Source organism: Monodon monoceros, unplaced genomic scaffold (genome assembly GCF_005190385.1).
Source record: "Monodon monoceros isolate NGI ecotype Baffin Bay Population unplaced genomic scaffold, NGI_Narwhal_1 Super_Scaffold_9, whole genome shotgun sequence".
Lineage (NCBI taxonomy): Eukaryota > Metazoa > Chordata > Mammalia > Artiodactyla > Monodontidae > Monodon > Monodon monoceros.
Window position 1 is genome coordinate 52,254,138 of NW_021703786.1, and position 20,753 is coordinate 52,274,890.

The 20,753-nt window shown below is 38.2% G+C and overlaps 1 protein-coding gene across 1 annotated transcript in view; it reads right to left on the minus strand.

The window, feature by feature from the left end:
* Nucleotides 1–20,753, minus strand: part of EFCAB5 (EF-hand calcium binding domain 5) — a 108,804-nt gene that overhangs the window by 76,248 nt on the left and 11,803 nt on the right. The window contains exons 2-4 of the mRNA XM_029210918.1: nt 15,235–15,328; nt 14,780–14,842; nt 13,722–13,806 (exon numbers count right to left, since the gene is read on the minus strand). Coding sequence (XP_029066751.1) covers nt 13,722–13,806; nt 14,780–14,842; nt 15,235–15,276 — 190 coding nt within the window. The 5' untranslated portion in view covers nt 15,277–15,328. The remainder of the gene's footprint in view (nt 1–13,721; nt 13,807–14,779; nt 14,843–15,234; nt 15,329–20,753) is intronic.

Below are 20,753 nucleotides of genomic sequence, written 5' to 3' on the forward strand. Positions count from 1 at the left end.
TGACTCAAAAAGAAATAGAAAATCTTAACAGACCCATAACAAGTAAAGAGATTAAATTAGTAATCAAAACCCTCACAACAAAGAAAAGTCCTGGACCAGATGGCTTCACCAGTGAATTTAATCAAACATTTAAAGAATTAAAACCTATCCTTACAACACTCCTCCCCCCAAATTGAAGAGGACGTAACAGTTTCTAACTCATTCTATGAGGCCAGCATAGATATGATACCAAAGCCAGATAAGGACACCACATGAAAAGAAAATTTCAGACTACTATTCGTTATGAATATAGATGTAAATCTTCAACAAAATATTAGCAAATCATGAGAATATTCTCCTGTCATCTTCTAAAATTACTTACTGTTTTATCACTCACATTTATATCTACAATACATGTAGAATTTCTTTGCATGTGTGGGGTGAGGTAGGACTCAAAAATACATATTTTCCATTTTGGCATCATTATTGAAAACACCTCCTGTTTTCAATACAGGACTTTCAACTGGACTCTATTTCATTGGCTTATTTGTCTATCCTTATGTCAATGTCCTACTGTCCTAATTTCTGTAACCTAATTATAAATGTTGATATTTAGTAATATAAATCCCCCAGCTTTGTTGTTCTTCAAGATTTCCTTGGCTTTTCTAGGTCTTTTGCATTTCTACATAAATTTTAGAATCAAATTATTTTATATACACACAGACACATATACAGAACCCTGCACAAATTTTTGCTAGAATTACACTGAATCTAGAGGTCAATCGAGGGAGCACTACTTTCTTAACAATATTAAATCTTCTAATTCATGAATAAGGTATACTTTTTCATTTATTTAGGTCTTCTTTAATTTCTTTTAACAATGTTTTATAGTTTCAGTGTACAGGTTTTGTTCATTTTTGGTTAGATTTATTTTGAGATATTTAGTGCTTTTTATGCCATTAAAATTGTATTTTAAAATTTTCATTTTCTAATTGTTTGTTGTTAATATATAATAGAAATATAATTAGGTTCCCAGGACCTAGCTAGTTCAGGCTCTGATCAATAAGCTACCAGATGTTTTTTTCTACAGCCACGATTGCTGAGGTGATTGGAATGAAAAACTTAGTAAGAATCTTAAGGTTTTTTTCTGATATGGCCATGGAGATGAAGTAGTTCCAGGTCTTTCAAATATTATCTACTAGTCAATTTGCTTCTCTCCACTGAAAAAATATTAATGTCAAACTGAACCACAATAGGATTAGGGCCACACACTGTTAAAGTTCTTTGCCTCTATTACTTCGTGGTTTCAGGAGAAAAGAAGAAATAGATATGTAAATTATTTTGATACTCATTATTTTTTTAAAGATTTCTTTTTTAATGTGGACCACTTTTAAAGTCTTTATTGAATTTGTTACAATACTGCTTCTGTTTTTCGTTTTGGTTTTTTGGGCACGAGGCATTTGGGATCTTAGCTCTGCATTGCAAGTCCTAACCACTGGGCGGCCAGGGAAGTCCCCATACTCACTGTTTTTAACATAACCAGAAAGTAGTTATTGAGCCATGCTTCAATCATTAATAACTCTCAATAAATAGTACTAGTGCAATAAAAGGGTAAGAGACCAGAACCTCCTCAACTTAGAGCAGTGTTTTTATAAATCTTATATATTATGAAATATTTGAGACCTGTAAATATAATGATGATATAAGTAGCCATATATCTACTCTTAGCTTAAGAAAAAAATTACCTGTATATTAAAGCCTCTCAAATACCCCTACTTTGATAGAAACACTATTCTGAATTTCATGTTTATCATTTTTCTGCATTTGTATATATTATATATAAGCAACATAATATTGTTCTTGTTTTTAATTTTTATAAAAATGATTTCATATCATGTGTATTCTGTGACCTTTTAAATACTTAATATTACGTTTATGAAATTCATCTATATTGATAACTGCAGCTCCAGTGTGTTCGTTTTTCACTGCTCCATAATATTTCATTATATGACTGCATTGCAATGTATTTATTCATCCTCATTTTGGGGGAGGCTATCCATAAATATTTTAAAATTCTTTTTATTTATTAAAATTTCTTTGTTAGCTTTATTGAGAGTACTCTGAAGAATACTTTTAAATTCTACCTACAGGTGGAACTTCAAGATGGCGGAAGAGTAAGACGCGGAGATCACCTTCCTCTCCACAAATACATCAGAAATACATCTACATGTTGAACAACTACAGAACCCCTACTGAATGCTGGCAGAAGACCTCAGACCTCCCAAAAGGCAAGAAACTCCCCACGTACCTGGGTAGGGTAAAAGAAAAAAGAAAAAACAGAGACAAGGAATAGGGACGGGACCTGCACGAGTGGGAGGGAGCTGTGAAGGAGGAAAGGTTTCCACACACCAGGAAGCCCCTTCGCGGGTGGAGACTTCCAGTGGCGGAGCGGGGGAGCTTTGGAGCCACAGAGGAGAGCGCAGCAACAGGGGTGTGGAGGGCAAAGTGGAGAGATTCCCGCACAGAGGATCGGTGCCGACCAGCACTCACCAGACCAGAGGCTTGTCTGCTCGCCTGCGGGGATGGGTGGGGGCTGGGAGCTGAGGCTCGGGCTTCGGAGCTTAGATCCCAGGGAGAGGACTGGGGTTGGCTGCGTGAACACAGCCTGAAGGGGGCTACTGCGCCACAGCTAGCCGGGAGGGAGTCCGGGAAAAACTCTGGAGCTGCAGAAGAGACAAGAGACTTTTTATTGCCTCTTTGTTTCCTGGTGCACGAGGAGAGGGGATTAAGAGCGCCGCTTAAAAGAGCTCCAGAGACGGGCGCGAGCCGCGGCTATCAGCGCGGACCCCAGAGACGGGCATGGGACGCTAAGGCTGCTACTGCAGACACCAAGAAGCCTGTGTGCAAGCACAGGTCACTATCCACACCGTCCCTCCTGGGAGCCTGTGCAGCCCGCCACTGCCAGGGTCCCGTGATCCAGGGACAACTTCCCCGGGAGAACGCACGGTGCGCCTCAGGCTGGTGCAACGTCACGCCAGCCTCTGCCGCCGCAGGCTGGCCCCGCATCTGCACCCCTCCCTCCCCCCCGGCCTGAGTGAGCCAGAGTCCCCGAAGCAGCTGCTCCTTTAACCCCTTCCTGTCTGAGCGGGAACAGACGGTCTCAGGCGACCTACACACAGAGGTGGGTCCAAATCCAAAGCTGAACCCCGGGAGCTGTGCAAACAAAGAAGAGAAAGGGAAATCTCTCCCAACAGCCTCAGGAGCAGCGGATTAAATCTCCACAATCAACTTGATGTACCCTGCATCTGTGGAGTACCTGAATAGACAAGGAATCATCCCAAATTGAGGAGGTGGACTTTGGGAGCAATGATATATATATATATTTCCCCTTTTTCGCTTTTTGTGAGTGTGTATGTGTATGCTTCTGTGTGTGATTTTGTCTGTATAGCTTTGCTTTTACCATTTGTCCTAGGGTTCTGTCTGTCCGTTTTTTGTTTTTACTTAAAAATTTTTTTCTTAATAATTATTTTAAAATTTTTATTTTAATAACTTTATTTTATTTTACTTTATTTTATTTTATCTTCTTTCTTTCTTTTTTTTTTCTCTCTTTTATTCTGAGCCGTGTGGAGGACAGGCTCTTGGTGCTCCAGCCAGGCATCAGGGCTGTGCCACTGAGGTGGGAGAGCCAAGTTCTGGACACTGGTCCACAGGAGACCTCCCAGCTCCACGTAATATAAAACGGCGAAAATCTCCCAGAGATCTCCATCTCAACGCCAAGACCCAGCTCCACTCAACGACCAGCAAGCTACAGTGCAGGACACCCTATGCCAAACAACTAGCAAGACAGGAACACAACCCCACCCATTAGCAGAAAGGCTGCCTAAAATCATAATAAGGCCACAGACACCCCAAAACACACCACTAGATGTGGACCTGCCCACCAGAAAGACAAGATCCAGCCTCATCCACCAGAACACAGCCACTAGTCCCCTCCACCAGGAAGCCTACACAACCCACTGAACCAACCTTAGCCACTGGGGACAGACACCAAAAACAATGGAAACTCCGAACCTGCAGGCTGCAAAAAGGAGACCCCAAACACAGTAAGTTTAGCAAAATGAGAAGACAGAGAAACACACAGCAGATGAAGGAGGAAAGCAAAAACCCACCAGACCTAACAAATGGAGAGGAAATAGGCAGTTTACCTGAAAAAGAATTCAGAATAATGATAGTAAAGATGATCCAAAATCTTGGAAATAGAATGGAGAAAATACAAGAAACATTTAACAAAGACCTAGAAGAACTAAAGAGCAAACTGTAAGCAGAGATGAACAACACAATAAATGAAATTAAAAATTCTCTAGAAGGGGTCAATAGCAGAATAACTGAGGCAGAAGAACGGATAAGTGACCTGGAAGATAAAATAGTGGAAATAACTACTGCAGAGCAGAATAAAGGAGAAAGAATGAAAAGAACTGAGGACAGTCTCAGAGACCTCTGGGATAACATTAAACACACCAACATTCGAATTATAGGGGTCCCAGAAGAATAAGGGAAAAAGAAAGGGACTGAGAAAATATTTGAAGAGATTATAGTTGAAAACTTCCCTAATATGGGAAAGGAAATAGTTAAGTCCAGGAAGCACAGAGAGTCCCATACAGGATAAATCCAAGGAGAAACACGCCAAGACACATATTAATCAAACTATCAAAAATTAAATACAAAGAACAAATATTAAAAGCAGCAAGGGAAAAACAACAAGTAACACATAAGGGAATCCCCATGAGGTTAACAGCTGATCTTTCAGGAGAAACTCTGCAAGCCAGAAGGGAGTGACAGGACATATTTAAAGTGATGAAAGAGAAAAACCTACAACCAAGATTACTCTACCCAGCAAGGATCTCATTCAGATTTGATGGAGAAATTAAAAGCTTTTACAGACAAGCAAAAGCTAAGAGAATTCAGCACCACCAAACCAGCTTTACAACAAATGCTAAAGGAAGTTCTCTAGGCAGGAAACACAAGAGAAGGAAAAGACCTACAATAATAATCCAAAAACAATTAAGAAAATGGTAATAGGAACATACATATCGATAATTACCTTAAATGTAAATGGATTAAATGCTCCCTCCAAAAGACACAGATTGGCTGAATGGATACAAACACAAGACCCGTATATATGCTGTCTACAAGAGACCCACTTCAGACCTAGGGACACATACAGACTGAAAGTGAGGGGATGAAAAAAGATATTCCATGCAAATGGAAATCAAAAGAAAGCAGGCGTAGCAATTCTCATAACAGACAAAATAGACTTTAAAACAAAGACTATTACAAGAGACAAGGACACTACATCATGATCAAGGGATCAATCCAAGAAGAAGATATAACAATTGTAAATATTTATGCACCCAACATAGGAGCACCTCAATACATAAGGCAAATACTAACAGCCATAAAAGGGGAAATCAACAGTAATACAATTATAGTAGGGGACTTTAACACCCCACTTTCACCAATGGACAGATCATCCAAAATGAAAGTAAATAAGGAAACACAAGCTTTAAATGATACATTAAACAAGATGGACTTAATTGATATTTATAGGATATTCCATCCTAAAACAGCAGAATACACATTCTTCTCAAGTGCTCATGGAACATTCACCAGGATAGATCATATCTTGGGTCACAAAGCAAGCCTTGGTAAATTTAAGAAAATTGAAATTGTATCAAGTATCTTTTCCAACCACAACGCTTTGAGACTAGATATCAATTACAGGAAAAAATCTGTAAGAAATACAAACACATGGAGGCTAAACAACACACTACTTAATAACCAAGAGATCACTGAAGAAATCAAAGAGGAAATCAAAAAATACCTAAAACAAATGACAATGAAAACACAATGACCCAAAACCTATGGGATGCAGCAAAAGCAGTTCTAAGAGGGAAGTTTTATACAAGCCTACCTTAAGAAACAAATAAGAAACTTAAGAAACATCTCAAATAAACAACCTAACCTTACACCTAAAGCAATTAGAGAAAGAAGAACAAAAAAACACCCCAAAGTTAGCAGAAGGAAAGAAATCATAAAGATTAGATCAGAAATAAATGAAAAAGAAATGAAGGAAACGATAGCAAAGATCAATAAAACTAAAAGCTGGTTCTTTGAGAAGATAAACAAAATTGATAAACCATTAGCCAGACTCATCAAGAAAAAAAGGGAGAAGACTCAAATCAGTAGAATTAGAAATAAAAAAGAAGTAACAACTGACACTGCAGAAATACAAAGGCTCATGAGAGATTACTACAAGCAACACTATGCCAATAAAATGCACAACCTGGAAGAAATAGACAAATTCTTAGAAATGCACAACCTTCCGAGACTGAACCAGGAAGAAATAGAAAATATGAACAGACCAATCACAAGCACTGAAATTGAAACTGTGATTAAAAATCTTCCACCAAACAAAAGCCCAGGACCAGATGGCTTCACAGGCGAATTCTATCAAACATTTAGAGAAGAGTTAACACCCATCCTTCTCAAACTCTTCCAAAATATAGCAGAGGGAGGAACACTCCCAAACTCATTCTACGAGGCCATCATCACCCTGATACCAAAACCAGACAAAGATGTCACAAAGAAAGAAAACCACAGGCCAATATCACTGATGAACATAGATGCAAAAATCCTCAACAAAATACTACCAAACAGAATCCAACAGCACATTAAAAGGATCATACATTATGATCAAGTGGGGTTTATCCCAGGAATGCAAGGATTCTTCAATATACGCAAATCAATCAACATGATACACCATATTAATAGACTGAAGGAGAAAAACCATATGATCATCTCAATAGATGCAGAAAAAGCTTTTGACAAAATTCAACACCCATTTGTGATAAAACCCCTCCAGAAAGTAGGCATAGACGGAACTTTCCTCAACATAATAAAGGCCATATAGGACAAACCCACAGCCAACATCGTCCTCAATGGTGAAAAACTGAAACCATTTCCACTAAGATCAGAAACAAGACAAGGTTGCCCACTCTCACCACCCTTATTCAACATAGTTTTGGAAGTTTTAGCCACAGCAATCAGAGAAGAAAAAAAAATAAAAGGAATCCAAATCAGAAAAGAAGAAGTAAAGCTGTCACTGTTTGCACATGACATGATACTATACATAGAGAATCCTAAAGATGCTACCAGGAAACTACTAGAGCTAATCAATGAATTTGGTAAAGTAGCAGGATACAAAATTAATGCACAGAAATCTCTTGCATTCCTATTCACTAAAGAGGAAAAATCTGAAAATGAAATTAAGAAAACACTCCCATTTACCACTGCAACAAAAAGAATAAAATATCTAGGAATAAACCTACCTAAGGAGACAAAAGACCTGTATGAAGAAAATTATAAGGCACGGATGAAAGAAATTAAAGATGATACCAACAGATCGAGAGATATACCATGTTCTTGGATTGGAAGAATCAACATTGTGAAAATGACTATACTACCCAAAGCAATCTACAGATTCAATGCAATCCCTATCAAACTACCACTTACATTTTTCACAGAACTAGAACAAAAAATTTCACAATTTGTATGGAAACACAAAAGACCCCGAATAGCCAAAGTAATCTTGAGAAAGAAAAACGGAGCTGGAGGAATCAGGCTCCCTGACTTCAGACTATACTACAAAGCTACAGTAATCAAGACAATATGGTACTGGCACAAAAACAGAAATATAGATCAATGAAACAGGATAGAAAGCCCAGAGATAAACCCATGCACATATGGTCACCTTATCTTTGATAAAGGAGGCAAGAATATACAGTGGAGAAAAGACAGCCTCTTCAATAAGTGGTGCTGGGAAAACTGGACAGCTACATGTAAAAGAATGAAATTAGAACACTCCCTAACACCCTACACAAAAATAAACTCAAAATGGATTAAAGACCTAAATGTAAGGCCAGACACCATCAAACTCTTAGAGGAAAACATAGGCAGAACACTCTATGACATAAATAACAGCAAGATCCTTTTTGACCCATCTCCTAGAGAAATGGAAATAAAAACAAAATAAACAAATGGGACCTAATGAAAGGTAAAAGCTTTTGCACAGCAAACGAAACCATAAACAAGACGAAAAGACAACCCTCAGAATGGGAGGAAATATTTGCAAATGAAGCAACTGACAAAGGATTAATCTCCAAAACATACAAGTAACTCATGCAGCTCAATATCAAAAAAACAAACAACCCAATACAAAAATGGGCAGAAGACCTAAACAGACATTTCTCCAAAGAAGATATACAGATTGCCAACAAACACATGAAAGAACATTCAACATCATTAATCATTAGAGAAATGCAAATCAAAACTACAATGAAATATCATCTCACACTGGTCAGTATGGCCATCATCAAAAAATCTAAAAACAATAAATGCTGGAGAGGGTATGGAGAAAAGGGAACACTCTTGCACTGTTGGTGGGAATGTAAATTGATACAGCCACTATGGAGAACAGTATGGAGGTTCCTTAACAAACTAAAAATAGAACTACCATACGACCCAGCACTCCCACTACTGGGCATATACCCTGAGGAAACCATAATTCAAAAAGAGTCATGTACCACAATGTTCATTGCAGCTCTATTTACAATAGCCAGGAGATGGAAGCAACCTAAGTGTCCATCAACAGATGAATGGATAAAGAAGATGTGGCACATATATACAATGGAATATTACTCAGCCATAAAAAGGAACGAAACTGAGTTATTTGTAGTGAGGCGGATGGACCTAGAGACTGTCATACAGAGTGAAGTAAATCAGAAAGAGAAAAACAAATACCATATGCTAACACATATATATGGAATCTGAAAAGAAAGAAAAGAAAATGGTCAGAAGAACATAGGGGCAAGACGGGAATAAAGATGCAGACCTACTAGAGAATGGACTTGAGGATACGGAGACAGGGAAGGGTAAGCTGGGACAAAGTGAGAGAGTGGTATGGACATATATACACTACCAAGTGTAAAACAGATAGCTGGTGGGAAGTAGCCACATAGCACAGGGAGATCAGCTCCGTGCTTTGTGACCACCTAGAGAGGTGGGATAGGGAGGGTGGGAGGGAGGGAGATGCAAGAGGGAAGAGATATGGGGACATATGTATAACTGATTCACTTTGTTATAAAGCAGAAACTGAGACACCATTGTAAAGCAATTATACTCTAATAAAGATATTAAAAAAAAATTCTACTTACATAGTATCCATCTTTCTAACCAGGAAAAAAATTAAGTGGTTTATTTTTAAAAACACTTGAAAAGCCAACATTTCATTTAAAGAAGTCTTAAGTCCAATAGTGGATAGTATTTATGAATATCTCTCCTAAGTTTTGATTTCCTCTTGGCTTATTCATATATGGGGGAAATGAGGAGGGTAGTATAATGCTCTTCGTTACCTCTCAGTTGGATTTGTAAACAAGTTAACCTCTTTTTTTTGGGAGGTGGGCGGGTAGTGTTTCCATTCTGTTTTGTCACAATGCTCATTAATATACAATACTTTTACTTCTATTTTAAATAAGTGTGATAGAGACCAATTTTTTTTTAAAGTCTGCAGGTTCTAATGTACTGTCTTTGCTTTTAACCTCTCTAGCATAACCCAAGGCAGATATTCCTCCTCCTGCTTTAAGGGGAGTGCTACAGATTTATAGCAACTTAATATCTAGCCATCTGCATGGCTCATTAGTAAACACACATGAACTGGGGCATTGTCTTATCTTTGCTGCAGCCTGCTAGTGCTCCTCTAGTGTGCTTGGCTATTATAGGTTGCTAAGCAATAATCCTCGTGCTTGCATTGTCCCCACCGATATGCAGAATGGAAGTAGATATGTGTTTGGTTACAGCTCTGGTCAAACACTTCTGTCTTAGAGCCATAAAATCAAGAAAAGAAAAGGAGGCACAGCAATAGCAGGGTCAGTAAATCAGAATTCTGAACAAGCCTATCTGTAGCTGTCTTTTGATTGGGTGATCTCTGAATTCATAAATTACAGCACTGCCCCAAGGGAAAATTAAGAGGTTTAATTGAATATAATTTCAAATAGGTACTGGGTTTTTTAGCAGGTCTATGCTTGAACATTCCTAAACCTTTTACAGATAGATAGATTCATTTACATATTCACTCAATAAATAATTATTGATGTCATAGTGCCAGGCACTATGCTAAGCACTGAAATTCTTTTTCAGGATTGTCTTCCTAAACTCTTGCGGAATTAAGAGCCTTTCACATTCTTTCCCAATATGCACACCTTCACCCCTGTATCAATCCACCTTCTAACATACAAAGTCCTATTCAGGCAATATGGGCACAAATGCTTTCAACTAAATAAGTAGGAACACAAAAGAATTCCTTATTCATATTTTGAAAGGTCCAATCTTATAAGTGACTTTTATCATGTCCTGCACTTAGTGCATGGCTCACTGCTGGGCATGGCCTCAGTACAACCCTATTTAAGGACATAAATAGGAATGAATTATAACCCACATTATAATAAGCTTTAACAGACTCTTTCTTCACAGAAGGCATATAACATTACAGGGACCGGCTGCTGATTAAACTGGTGAAAATTGACGCAGCAGGGCTACTTAACAGATGTGTGATGTTCCCTTTAAACACAGGTCCTGTTTGAAACTCAGCTGTCTTGGTCTTACCAGAATTTCTTACCATTTGTACATAATGTAGAATAACTACTACGAAAGGAGGAAGAAAAGAAGCACTATTAAACACTATTGTAATTAAAACTCAATAACTATAGGAAAAGGCATTTTCCTACAAAACGTTTTTAAACTTAGGGCTGTGTAATAAGAATAAAGCTGAGCAAATTAATAAAAAAGAAATAAGATTTCTCAAAACACAAGTTAAGCTCATAGCCTAAAAAATACAATGACCAGGGAAAGAAATAAGGAATTCACATGGTACGTTTTTGTTTTGTTTTGTTTTGTTTTTTTGCGGTACGCGGGCCTCTCACTGCTGTGGCCTCTCCCGTTGCGGAGCACAGGCTCCAGACGCGCAGGCTCAGTGGCCATGGCTCACGGACCCAGCCGCTCCGCGGCATGTGGGATCTTCCCAGACTGGGGCACGAACCCGTGTCCCCTGCATCGGCAGGCGGACTCTCAACCACTGCGCCACCAGGGAAGCCCCACATGGTACGTTTAACCACAATATTTTCTATGCAAAGATATGTATTTGAGTGTATTCTGGGAGCTGCCTGGCAAGATAACATCCTTTTAATTTTGACAAGTATATACAAGGATAAAGACACATCCTTTGACATGTTGAGACTAAAATAACAGTTCCTCTTCCCACTTCTTACACACACACACACACACACACACACACACACATGTATTTACAAAGGGAGATTTAGAAATGTTAGGATTAATAGTGACTGATCACTGAATAAATAAGTACATTGCATTGCATTTGATATCGCAACAAGCAACTGCAATGTTTTCAGTATATATCATAAACTGGGATGAACAGACTTAGACAAACAAAACACATTTCCCTCTACCATACATTGAAAAGTGATAACAAATTGAAAGTATAAGAACAGAAAAGACCATAAACTCTTGATTGATATGTTTTCTAGAGAGGCAATAAATTACATGTTGGAATATGTGTGTGAAGATTTGTAGGTGCAAATTTGGCCATAAACTGATTAAAGTGAACACCTAATTAAATTTATAGCAAATTACCTAGATCGTGATTCTGTTTGGCATGTTTAAAACGCAAGAGTTCATTTATAAACCTGGCTCAAGTGAGTATGGTAAAGGCAAAGTGTATTTATGGGGTGATGGTAAGGGTGGGAGTGAGGAGGAAGTAAAATCAAGAAACTGGTGGTACATACAGTGGAATACTCAGCCATAAAAAGAAACGAAATTGAGTTATTTGTAGTGAGGTGGATGGACCTAGAGTCTGTCATACAGAGCAAGGTAAGTCAGAAAGAGAAAAACAAATACCATATGCTAACACATATATATAGACTCTAAAAAAAATGGTTCTGATGAACCTAGTGGCAGGACAGGAATAAACACGCAGACGTAGAGCATGGACTTGAGGACACGGGGCGGGGAGGGGAAGCTGGGACGAAGTGAGAGAGTAGCATTGACATATATACACTACCAAATGTAAAACAGATAGCTAGTGGGAAGCAGCTGCATAGGACAGGGAGATCAGCTCTGTGTTTTGTGACCACCTAGAGGGGTGGGATAGGGAGGGTGGGAGGGAGGCTCAAGAGGGAGGGGATATGGGGATATATGCATATGTATAGCTGATTCACTTTGTTATACATCAGAAACTAACACAACATTGTAAAGCAATTATACTCCAAGAAAGATGTAAAAAAAAAAAAAATGTTGACAAATGCAAAAAAAAAAAAAAAGAAAGAAAGAAACTGGTCGTAGGGGGCAGGTAGGGAGGGACTTGCCAAGAAACTTTTTAAAAGTTAGTGAAGCTGTGAAAACAGTACTAAGTTTATAATAAAGGCAAAATAAATGCTGAAAAGTTTGGTTCTTAATGTGTATGTATTATATATTTACTAATAAGAAGGAATAGTAAATAATACTTATAATTGGTTTAAAAGACAGAAAAACACTTTGGAGAAAAGTAAGCAACTACAAGTTATAACTACCATCTATATAGCAATTTATAGTTTAGAAAATGCTTTAAAAATTATTATTGGGACCTCCCTGGTGGCGCAGTGGCTAAGAATCTGCCTGCCAATGCAGGGGACATGGGTTTGAGCCCTGGTCCGGGAAGATCCCACATGCAGCGGAGCAACTAAGCCCGTGCGCCACAACTACTGAGCCTACGCTCTAGAGCCTGTGAGCCACAACTACTGAGCCCACGTGCCACAACTACTGAAGCCCACGTGCCTAGAGCCCGTGCTCAGCAACAAGAGAAGCCACCGCAATGAAAAGCCCGCCTGCCGCAACGAAGAGTAACCCCCACTCACCGCAGCTAGAGAAAGCCCGCACGTAGCGATGAAGACCCAATGCAGCCAAAAATAAATAAATAAAATAAATAAATTTATTTTAAAAAATTATTATTATAGTTCAGCCTAGCACATACTAAACACTCAATAGTTGTAAACCAAATTGAAAAGAATTTCAATTAACTAAAATATAAGTTGAAATTGTTAAATCTTAAATATTGTGAAAATTTTCTGTCATACAGGATTTCACTAAGTATCTAAAATTAGAAGAGCTGTAGTGAAAGGGATGAATGTCTTGCCCAGTTATTTGTTGCCTTTTGATCATATAAATTTTCAACCTGCATAATTATGTGGGATTTGGATTAAGGATTGGGCTGGAAGTCAAATAGAATAAATGTGTCATCAAGTACAGAGGTAAAAAGAAGAAATAGAAAAACAGCAGGCAGGTTGAATCACTAGGGTTCTTCATTTTATTTTTGTATTAATGGGTTGTCTGCTATGTGTCAGTCAGCTCTCTTAGCTAAATTTTCTCTTTAAGCACAAGATGAATGGTTATAAACTTGCCTCAAAGTATCAATAGAAGATGATGGGAATATATTTTAAACTATTTCCCAAACCGCATTTAAAATATCCCTGGGATTATATCTTTAAAAGGCAAAATCTTGAGGAACCCATCCCCAACTAAAATTTAGTAATAGTTTTGCATTCTATTGTGTAGGAGAAAGCCTAGTTCTCTACCTTGGGATTTGACTTTATTTGCTGCTGTTCCTGCCACATTGCTGCAGATGCCTAATGCCAAACTGTCTGGTATACTCCCTGAACTCTGAAAGGAGAAAAGAAACACCAATTAAAAAGTGAAATGCTTTTCATCAAAGTTGCATCAACTCTCCCAATTAAAGAATGCACACAAATCTCTTGTAAAAATCACCAAACATTCCACCCTAATTTTGCTAGGATTTAATGCTATATATTAGAAGCAAAGCAGTAATCACAGTCTATTTACTGCATTTACAAGATAAAGTTCATTGGCTCAGAATGTCATCACATCTTCCTATTGCTAACATAGTAATATGCTAAGAATATTATTGCAGATGTACACGAATCCTTGAATTATATAATACTTTCTAGAAACATAATTTGAGACCACAACACAGTGAAATAGGACATTTGAAATTGCTGCTGGTTTCTTTTACTATTAGAATCACCTTCCACGTTTGTGGTGGAAAGAAAAACGTTTTCACCTTAATTAAAGAAAGTAAAGTTTAGTTTTATGAATAAATGGTGACAAAATAGCTTTTTGTACTCATGCTGATGTACTTTTAAAAGGATGATAATAGAATACTTTAAGACTCACATTAGTCAACTTAATGGTGAATCATATAACTATTTTCACTTGCCTCCCCTTTTCTATAAAATATTTTTCCTCATTGAAGTCTTCTATTTATTTAAACACAAAGTTACTTAAATGATTAACATGGAGATTACATTTTCAGAATGATAGTGAAGTTCCCCTAAAAACTGGTGGTTATTGTACTCAGGGTAACAGTTCTGATTTTAGAAAGTAAACTTTACTTATAATTCATAATAGCTCTTCACAAATAATTTACCTGTCAATGGAAGTTTTCTGCAACTGACTCAAATGAGTCAGCTTAATGATCAACATGGGTTTGCTTTTTCCCATTTGCCATTTTATCTTTTTGAGTACCCACATCTTTTCCTTTTTTTTCTTTGTAAGAAAATTAATTTCTCCAGTTTACTCTCAAGCATTAACATCTGATTACTCATGAAAACTCTACCTTCATAGGCTCTTTTACTTTGGTTGCTTCCTGGTTCCTTTCTTTGTCTTCTTTTCCATTTTCCTGAAGTGGAAATAGTGTTAGTAAATGGTATCCAACAGGAGCCGGAAATAAAACTAACATTTTATACTGTAGTGTAGCAAGCTTTTTATGTAAAAAAATTCACATAATGAGTAAACATCATACCAAATAAAATCACATAAAGTAGTTGTATTAGCAAACTCAAACAGTATCAGACTTGTTAGGTATAAAGAATACAAAGCAACTGGAAGCAGGCCACTGTGACTCAACTATTAGTTGACCCCATTTTTGTCAAAACTTGATGCAGAAAAGTTCAACTAAAAAGAGAAATAATTCAATGACAGAATATGATATTGCATCTCCATTTTCCCAAAAATGTTGAATCTCAAATCCTCTCATGGCTAAATGGTTAGAAACCTATGTAGACCAGGTACCTGAGCAGGTTTGGGCTCCTCTTGAGATGTCGACTCACTCATCTGGACCACTAAAAGATATCACCAAATGGTAAGGAAAAGTATTACCAGACCACTATTTATAACAAAAAGAGAGAAAGAAAATATTAACAAACAGAAATACTCTGGAAGATCAAAATCTCCCCCCACCCAACCTCGTCCCACCATTCTACTGAATGATAATAAGTTCTCAGCTGCTAAACTTCTGACTGTACTACTGTTATTACTGTGTTTACTGATCAAAGCTCGATTAGTGCTAGGCTAGGGTTCAGGGAGACAAGAAAAGTCACCACAGTAATCATCACCATTAGTGTTTAAAAAAACAGCAACAGTAATGCAACTGAATTTTTAAAACATTATCATCATCCTCATTAGTTTTTGAAATTACAAAGTGAGGTGAAATGAAACTTTGATTGCTATTTAATTCATGTGAGAAAGACAGACATTAGAATAATCACCTTGCTAAAAGTATTTTTGGAGGGGGGAGTTCTGAGAGGAATGAGATTTATCTGGTTTATTTATTTATGCTAAGGAATAAAAATGGATAATTACCACATCCCCTACTTCAATTGCAAATGACTATAGATTCAGTCACAGATGATCAAAATCACTGTTGTGTCAAAAATCATGTAAGACTTTGTGTATATTTAAGACTTTGTGTATATTTAAGCTAGGTTCTATGTAAAAAGTAATGCATTTTATATACGTGGCCTCTGCTGCTAGGGCAGTTACAATCTAGGGACTTCTTAATTTGAAATGGTATTATTCATAATGTGCTAGAGTATTCACTTTTCTTTTTATCAACATATGTTCTGCTTGAATAAACCAAAAGTACGGCCTTTGGAGACAACAGCTTCCAACACAAAAATGCCTGCCTCAAAGCCTTTTTGAAGCAATTCATAAATAATAAATAATACACAATAGATTTCTTTGATAGGTCCCAATTGTACATTTTCACAGACTGCTGTTTTTGCTTCTGGTGGCCATCTCCTGAAATTGCTAAAAAGCTTCCTCCCATTTCTTTTAAGATTTACTTATTTTTATTTATTTATTTAGGCTGTGCCGGGTCTTAGTTGCAGCACATGGGATCTTCACTGCGGCACGTGGGATCTTCATTGCAGCCCGCGGACTCTTAGTTGTGGCAGGCATGCGGGATCTAGTTCCCCCACCAGGGATCGAACCCAGGCCCCCTGCACTGGGAGCGCAGAGTCTTACCCACTGGACCACCAGGGAAGTCCCCCCATTTCTTTTAAAATTTGGGATGCACCCAGATAAATTCAACTCAATAAACCTTTACTGGGTGCCTTCTATATGCAGGCAGACTTTGGGGTTAAAAAGATGGATAGGACCTGCTTTTGTAGAGTTCCTAGTTTAGTGAGAGAAAAAGGGATAAACAGATGCAATTCCATCTGTACGTGCAAAAGCAGAGGTACATACAAAATATTAAGGAACACAGAGGAATGGCAATTAATTTTCTTAGGGAGGTCAGGGAAGATTTCACAGAAAAATAGATTTCCAAGCTAGATTTTAAGTGACTAATAAGACTTTGTGTGTGTGTAAAGGAGGGGGGAAAGAGTATTTGAGGCAGAAGGAACATTATACGCTGGAGTATAAAAGTTCAAAAAGTGTTTGAAGCATTCATAGCAGAGCATAGTTATATAATAGAAAGTGGCAGAAGATGAGGCTAAAAAGGTAACTTTTCACAATAAATCAAGGAGTTTGGATTTTATTTTGTGCTTTTTAAGCATAGGACAAGATGCGATGAAATCGGTGTTTTTAAAAAGTTGACTCTGCCGGCAAAGACTGGAAGTGTGAAAGAGTGGGGAAAGATAGAATGAAGGTAAATTTTGTACCTTAAATGTTGCACCTGAGATGAATGCCCCTGACTGTAGTCTACTTCCTTACTCCCTTACCATTGTTTCCACACAAATAAACTTGCACTCAACTCCTTGGACCAGGGTCTGTTCTGAGGGAACCCAAACTATTTACAACAGATAGAATGATCAGGATTGGGGGCATAATTAGATCTAAGGAGTGAAAGAGGAGTAGTTAAGGCTCATTGAGCATTTTTTAATATTTAGAAGGCTGAATGGATGATGATGCCATTAAGTGAAATAAGGAAAGGAGAGAAAAACAGGTTTGAGGAATGATATGAGTTTGAGTTTGAAGGTATTACATTTAAGACACCTGCTTGATAGCGTTTTAAAAAATATTTATTTGGCTGCATTGGGTCTTAGTTGCGGCATGCAGGATCTTTAGTTGCAGCATTCGAACTCTTAGTTGTGGCATGAGAGATCTAGTTCCCTGACCAGGAATCGAACCCAGGCCCCCTGCATTAGGAGCGTGGAGTTTTAGCCACTGGACCACCAGGGAAATCCCAATAGCATCTTGATTAGTAAGACTGTCAGTCATATGTGAAAGAGTAGCCAATTATCCTTGAGGAAGGAGTTTCCCAGTATGAGAGAAATCATACATCATTCTGATTTCTCAGACTCATAGAGGATAAGAAATGTCATTTACCTGGATTTCTTGTGAGTCTTGAACCCCTGGTTATTGATAGAAAGATACATTTGTAGGAGGATGCTAGTGGGGCTCACTGAATAATAGCTAAGAGAAGAAAAAAAAAGGCTGAAAATAAACCCTTGTTGATTAACACTTAAAAGTAGGGCTAAGAAAGAAGAGCCAGTGAAAGATACTGATAACTGCTGAGAATGGCAGGAGACTCCTGCAGCTGTGCACCTGCACATTGCTGGCCTGACTCCCACTACCAGATGCTACAGCCATGCACATGCCCACAGCAAGCCCCTATGGCCCCACAAGTGTACACCAACGGCCAAGGCCCCCATAGCTGCTGGAGGGCCTGGATTCAATGCGGACACCTGTCACTGGCTTGCATGGCTCTGCTTACCTGCAGTTAACCTTACAGTTGTGTACCTGTAAGACACCAGCCTCAACTCCCCTCACTGGCCACCACTGCCCAGCATGTGCCTTCAGCTAGCCCCATTGTCACTCAAGGACACACTGACAGCCAGGGCCGCTGCAGCTGCTTGTGCACCCCCAGTTGGCCCCAGCCCCTGCCACTGTGCCCCTGCAGCCAGTCCCCACAACTAGCCCTGCAGCCAAGCCTGTGCATACCACTGGCTCCGGACACCACCACTGCCTGGCCTGATCCCTAGCCACTGGACTGGAGGTACTGTTAAAGACTCCAACAGCCCTTGAAGCCACTGTGGACTGCCTACAGCTCTCACCGAAGATGACGCAGTTGTTGACGTCATGGACCCCAGCTGCTGAGCCAACAAGACATCACGTCCCTCCCCATCATTCGGAGATGTTACATGCCCTCACACTTTGCACCCTGCACCACTAGACCTAGGGTCACAGCATATTCCAGCACGTGCCTGCCCACAAATGAAAGTCTTTCCAAAGCAAAGTCAGTTCATAAAGTCTGAAAGAGGTAACTGCTTCTTCAAATGCACAGACACCTACAAAAACTACAGGGATCACAAAACATCGGAGAAACATGACACTACCAAAGGAACACAGTAAACTTCCAGTAATGGGAAGTGGAGATTCACAAATTGCTTGATAAAGAATTCAAAATAATTGTTCTAAAGATGCTCAGAGAGCTACAAGAGAACACAGGTAAACAATTTAATGAAATAAGGGAAATGATACAAGAATGAAACGATAAGTTCCACAAAGAGAAAACAAAAAAAGAGAACCAAACAGAAATTTTGAAGCTGAAGAATACAATGACTGAAATGAATAATTCAGTAGAGAGACTCAATACAAGACTAAACCAAGCAGAAGAAAGAATCGGTAAACTCAAACACAGATCATTTGAAAATATTCAGCTGGTGGAGAAAAAAAGAGAAGAATGAAGGGGAATGAAGAAAGCCTATGGGACTTATGGGACACCATTAAGAGAAACAATCTATACAATATGAGAGTCTAAGGAAGGGGAGAAAGGGGCAGAAAACTTTTTGAAAAATAATGTCTGACCTATACCACCAGCCTGCCATAAAAATACAGTGGCATAAGTTTGACCTCTCCAATTAACTGCTGTTGTCTCAACTTCTCCAAGTGATTAGAAAATCTCATACTTCCATCTTCAAGTCTCCTTCCTGGTCCATTAACTTTCTTCTTATTATATACTAAATGTTTGTATGTGCAACATCCACCATGCCCCCACAAATTAATATGTAGAATCCTTAACAGCCCCCCCCACAAATTATGTCTGAGAACTTCACAAATCTAAGAGAGATTTGGACATCCAAGTTCATGAAGCTCATAGGTCTGCAAACAAATTCAACTTAAAGAGATCTTCTCCAAGACACATTGTAATAAAATTGTCAAAATCAAAGACAAAGAGAAAATCTTGAAAGAAGCAATAGAAAAGAAGTTTGCCACTTACAAAGGAACCCCATAAGACTATCAGAGGATACAGGCCAGGAGAGAGTAGGATGACGTATTCAAAGTGCTGAAAGGAGAAAAAAACCCAAAAAACCTGTCAACCAAGAATATTCTATCTGGCAAAGTTATCCTCAGAAATGAAAGAGAGAGGGACTTCCCTGGTGGTCCAGTGGTTAGGACTTTGCCTTCCAATGCAGGGGGGTGTGGGTTCGATCCCTGGTCGGGGAGCTAAGATCCCACATGTCTCGCGGCCAAAAAACCAAAACGTAAAACAGAAGGAATATTGTAACAAATTCAATAAAGACTTTAAAAAAAGTGGTCCACATCAGAAAAATCCTTTAAAAATTTAAATAAATAAATAAAAAGAAATGAAAGAGAGATAAAATCTTTCCCAGAAAAACAAAAGCTGAAGGGAGCTCACCCCCACCAGAACTGTCTTACAAGAAATGCTAAAAGGTGTTCTTCAAGATGAAATGAAAGGACGCTAATTAGTAACATGAAAACACACTGGTAAGTATTAACTATACAGTCAGATTCGGAATATTCCAATACTGTAATATGGTGGTGTGTTAATCACTTACCTCTAGAATAAAGGTTAAAGGACACAAGTATTAAAAATAACTATAGCTTTGCAAACAATAATTTGCTATTGGATATTCAATATAAAAAGATGTAAACTGTGGCATCAAAAATATAAGATGGGGGAGGATATAAAAAGGTAGAGTTTTTGTATGTGATCGAAATTAAGTTGTCATCAGTTTAAAATAAACCACTGTATCTATAAGGTGTTTTATGTAAGCCTCATGGTAACCACAAAGCAATAACCTATAGTAGATGCACAAAAGATAAAGAGAATGGAATCAAAGCATACCACTGCAGAAAATCATCAATTCACAAAGGAAGGCAGTAAGACAGGAAGAAAGAAACAAAGGAATTACAAAACAGCCAGAAAACAATAAGATGACATTTAATTAGATGTTGATTAATAAAAGTTCTCACCTATCAATAAAATGGATTAAATTCTCCATCTAAATGCATAGAGTGGCTGGATGGATAAAAAACCAAGACCCAACTATTTGCTGCTTATA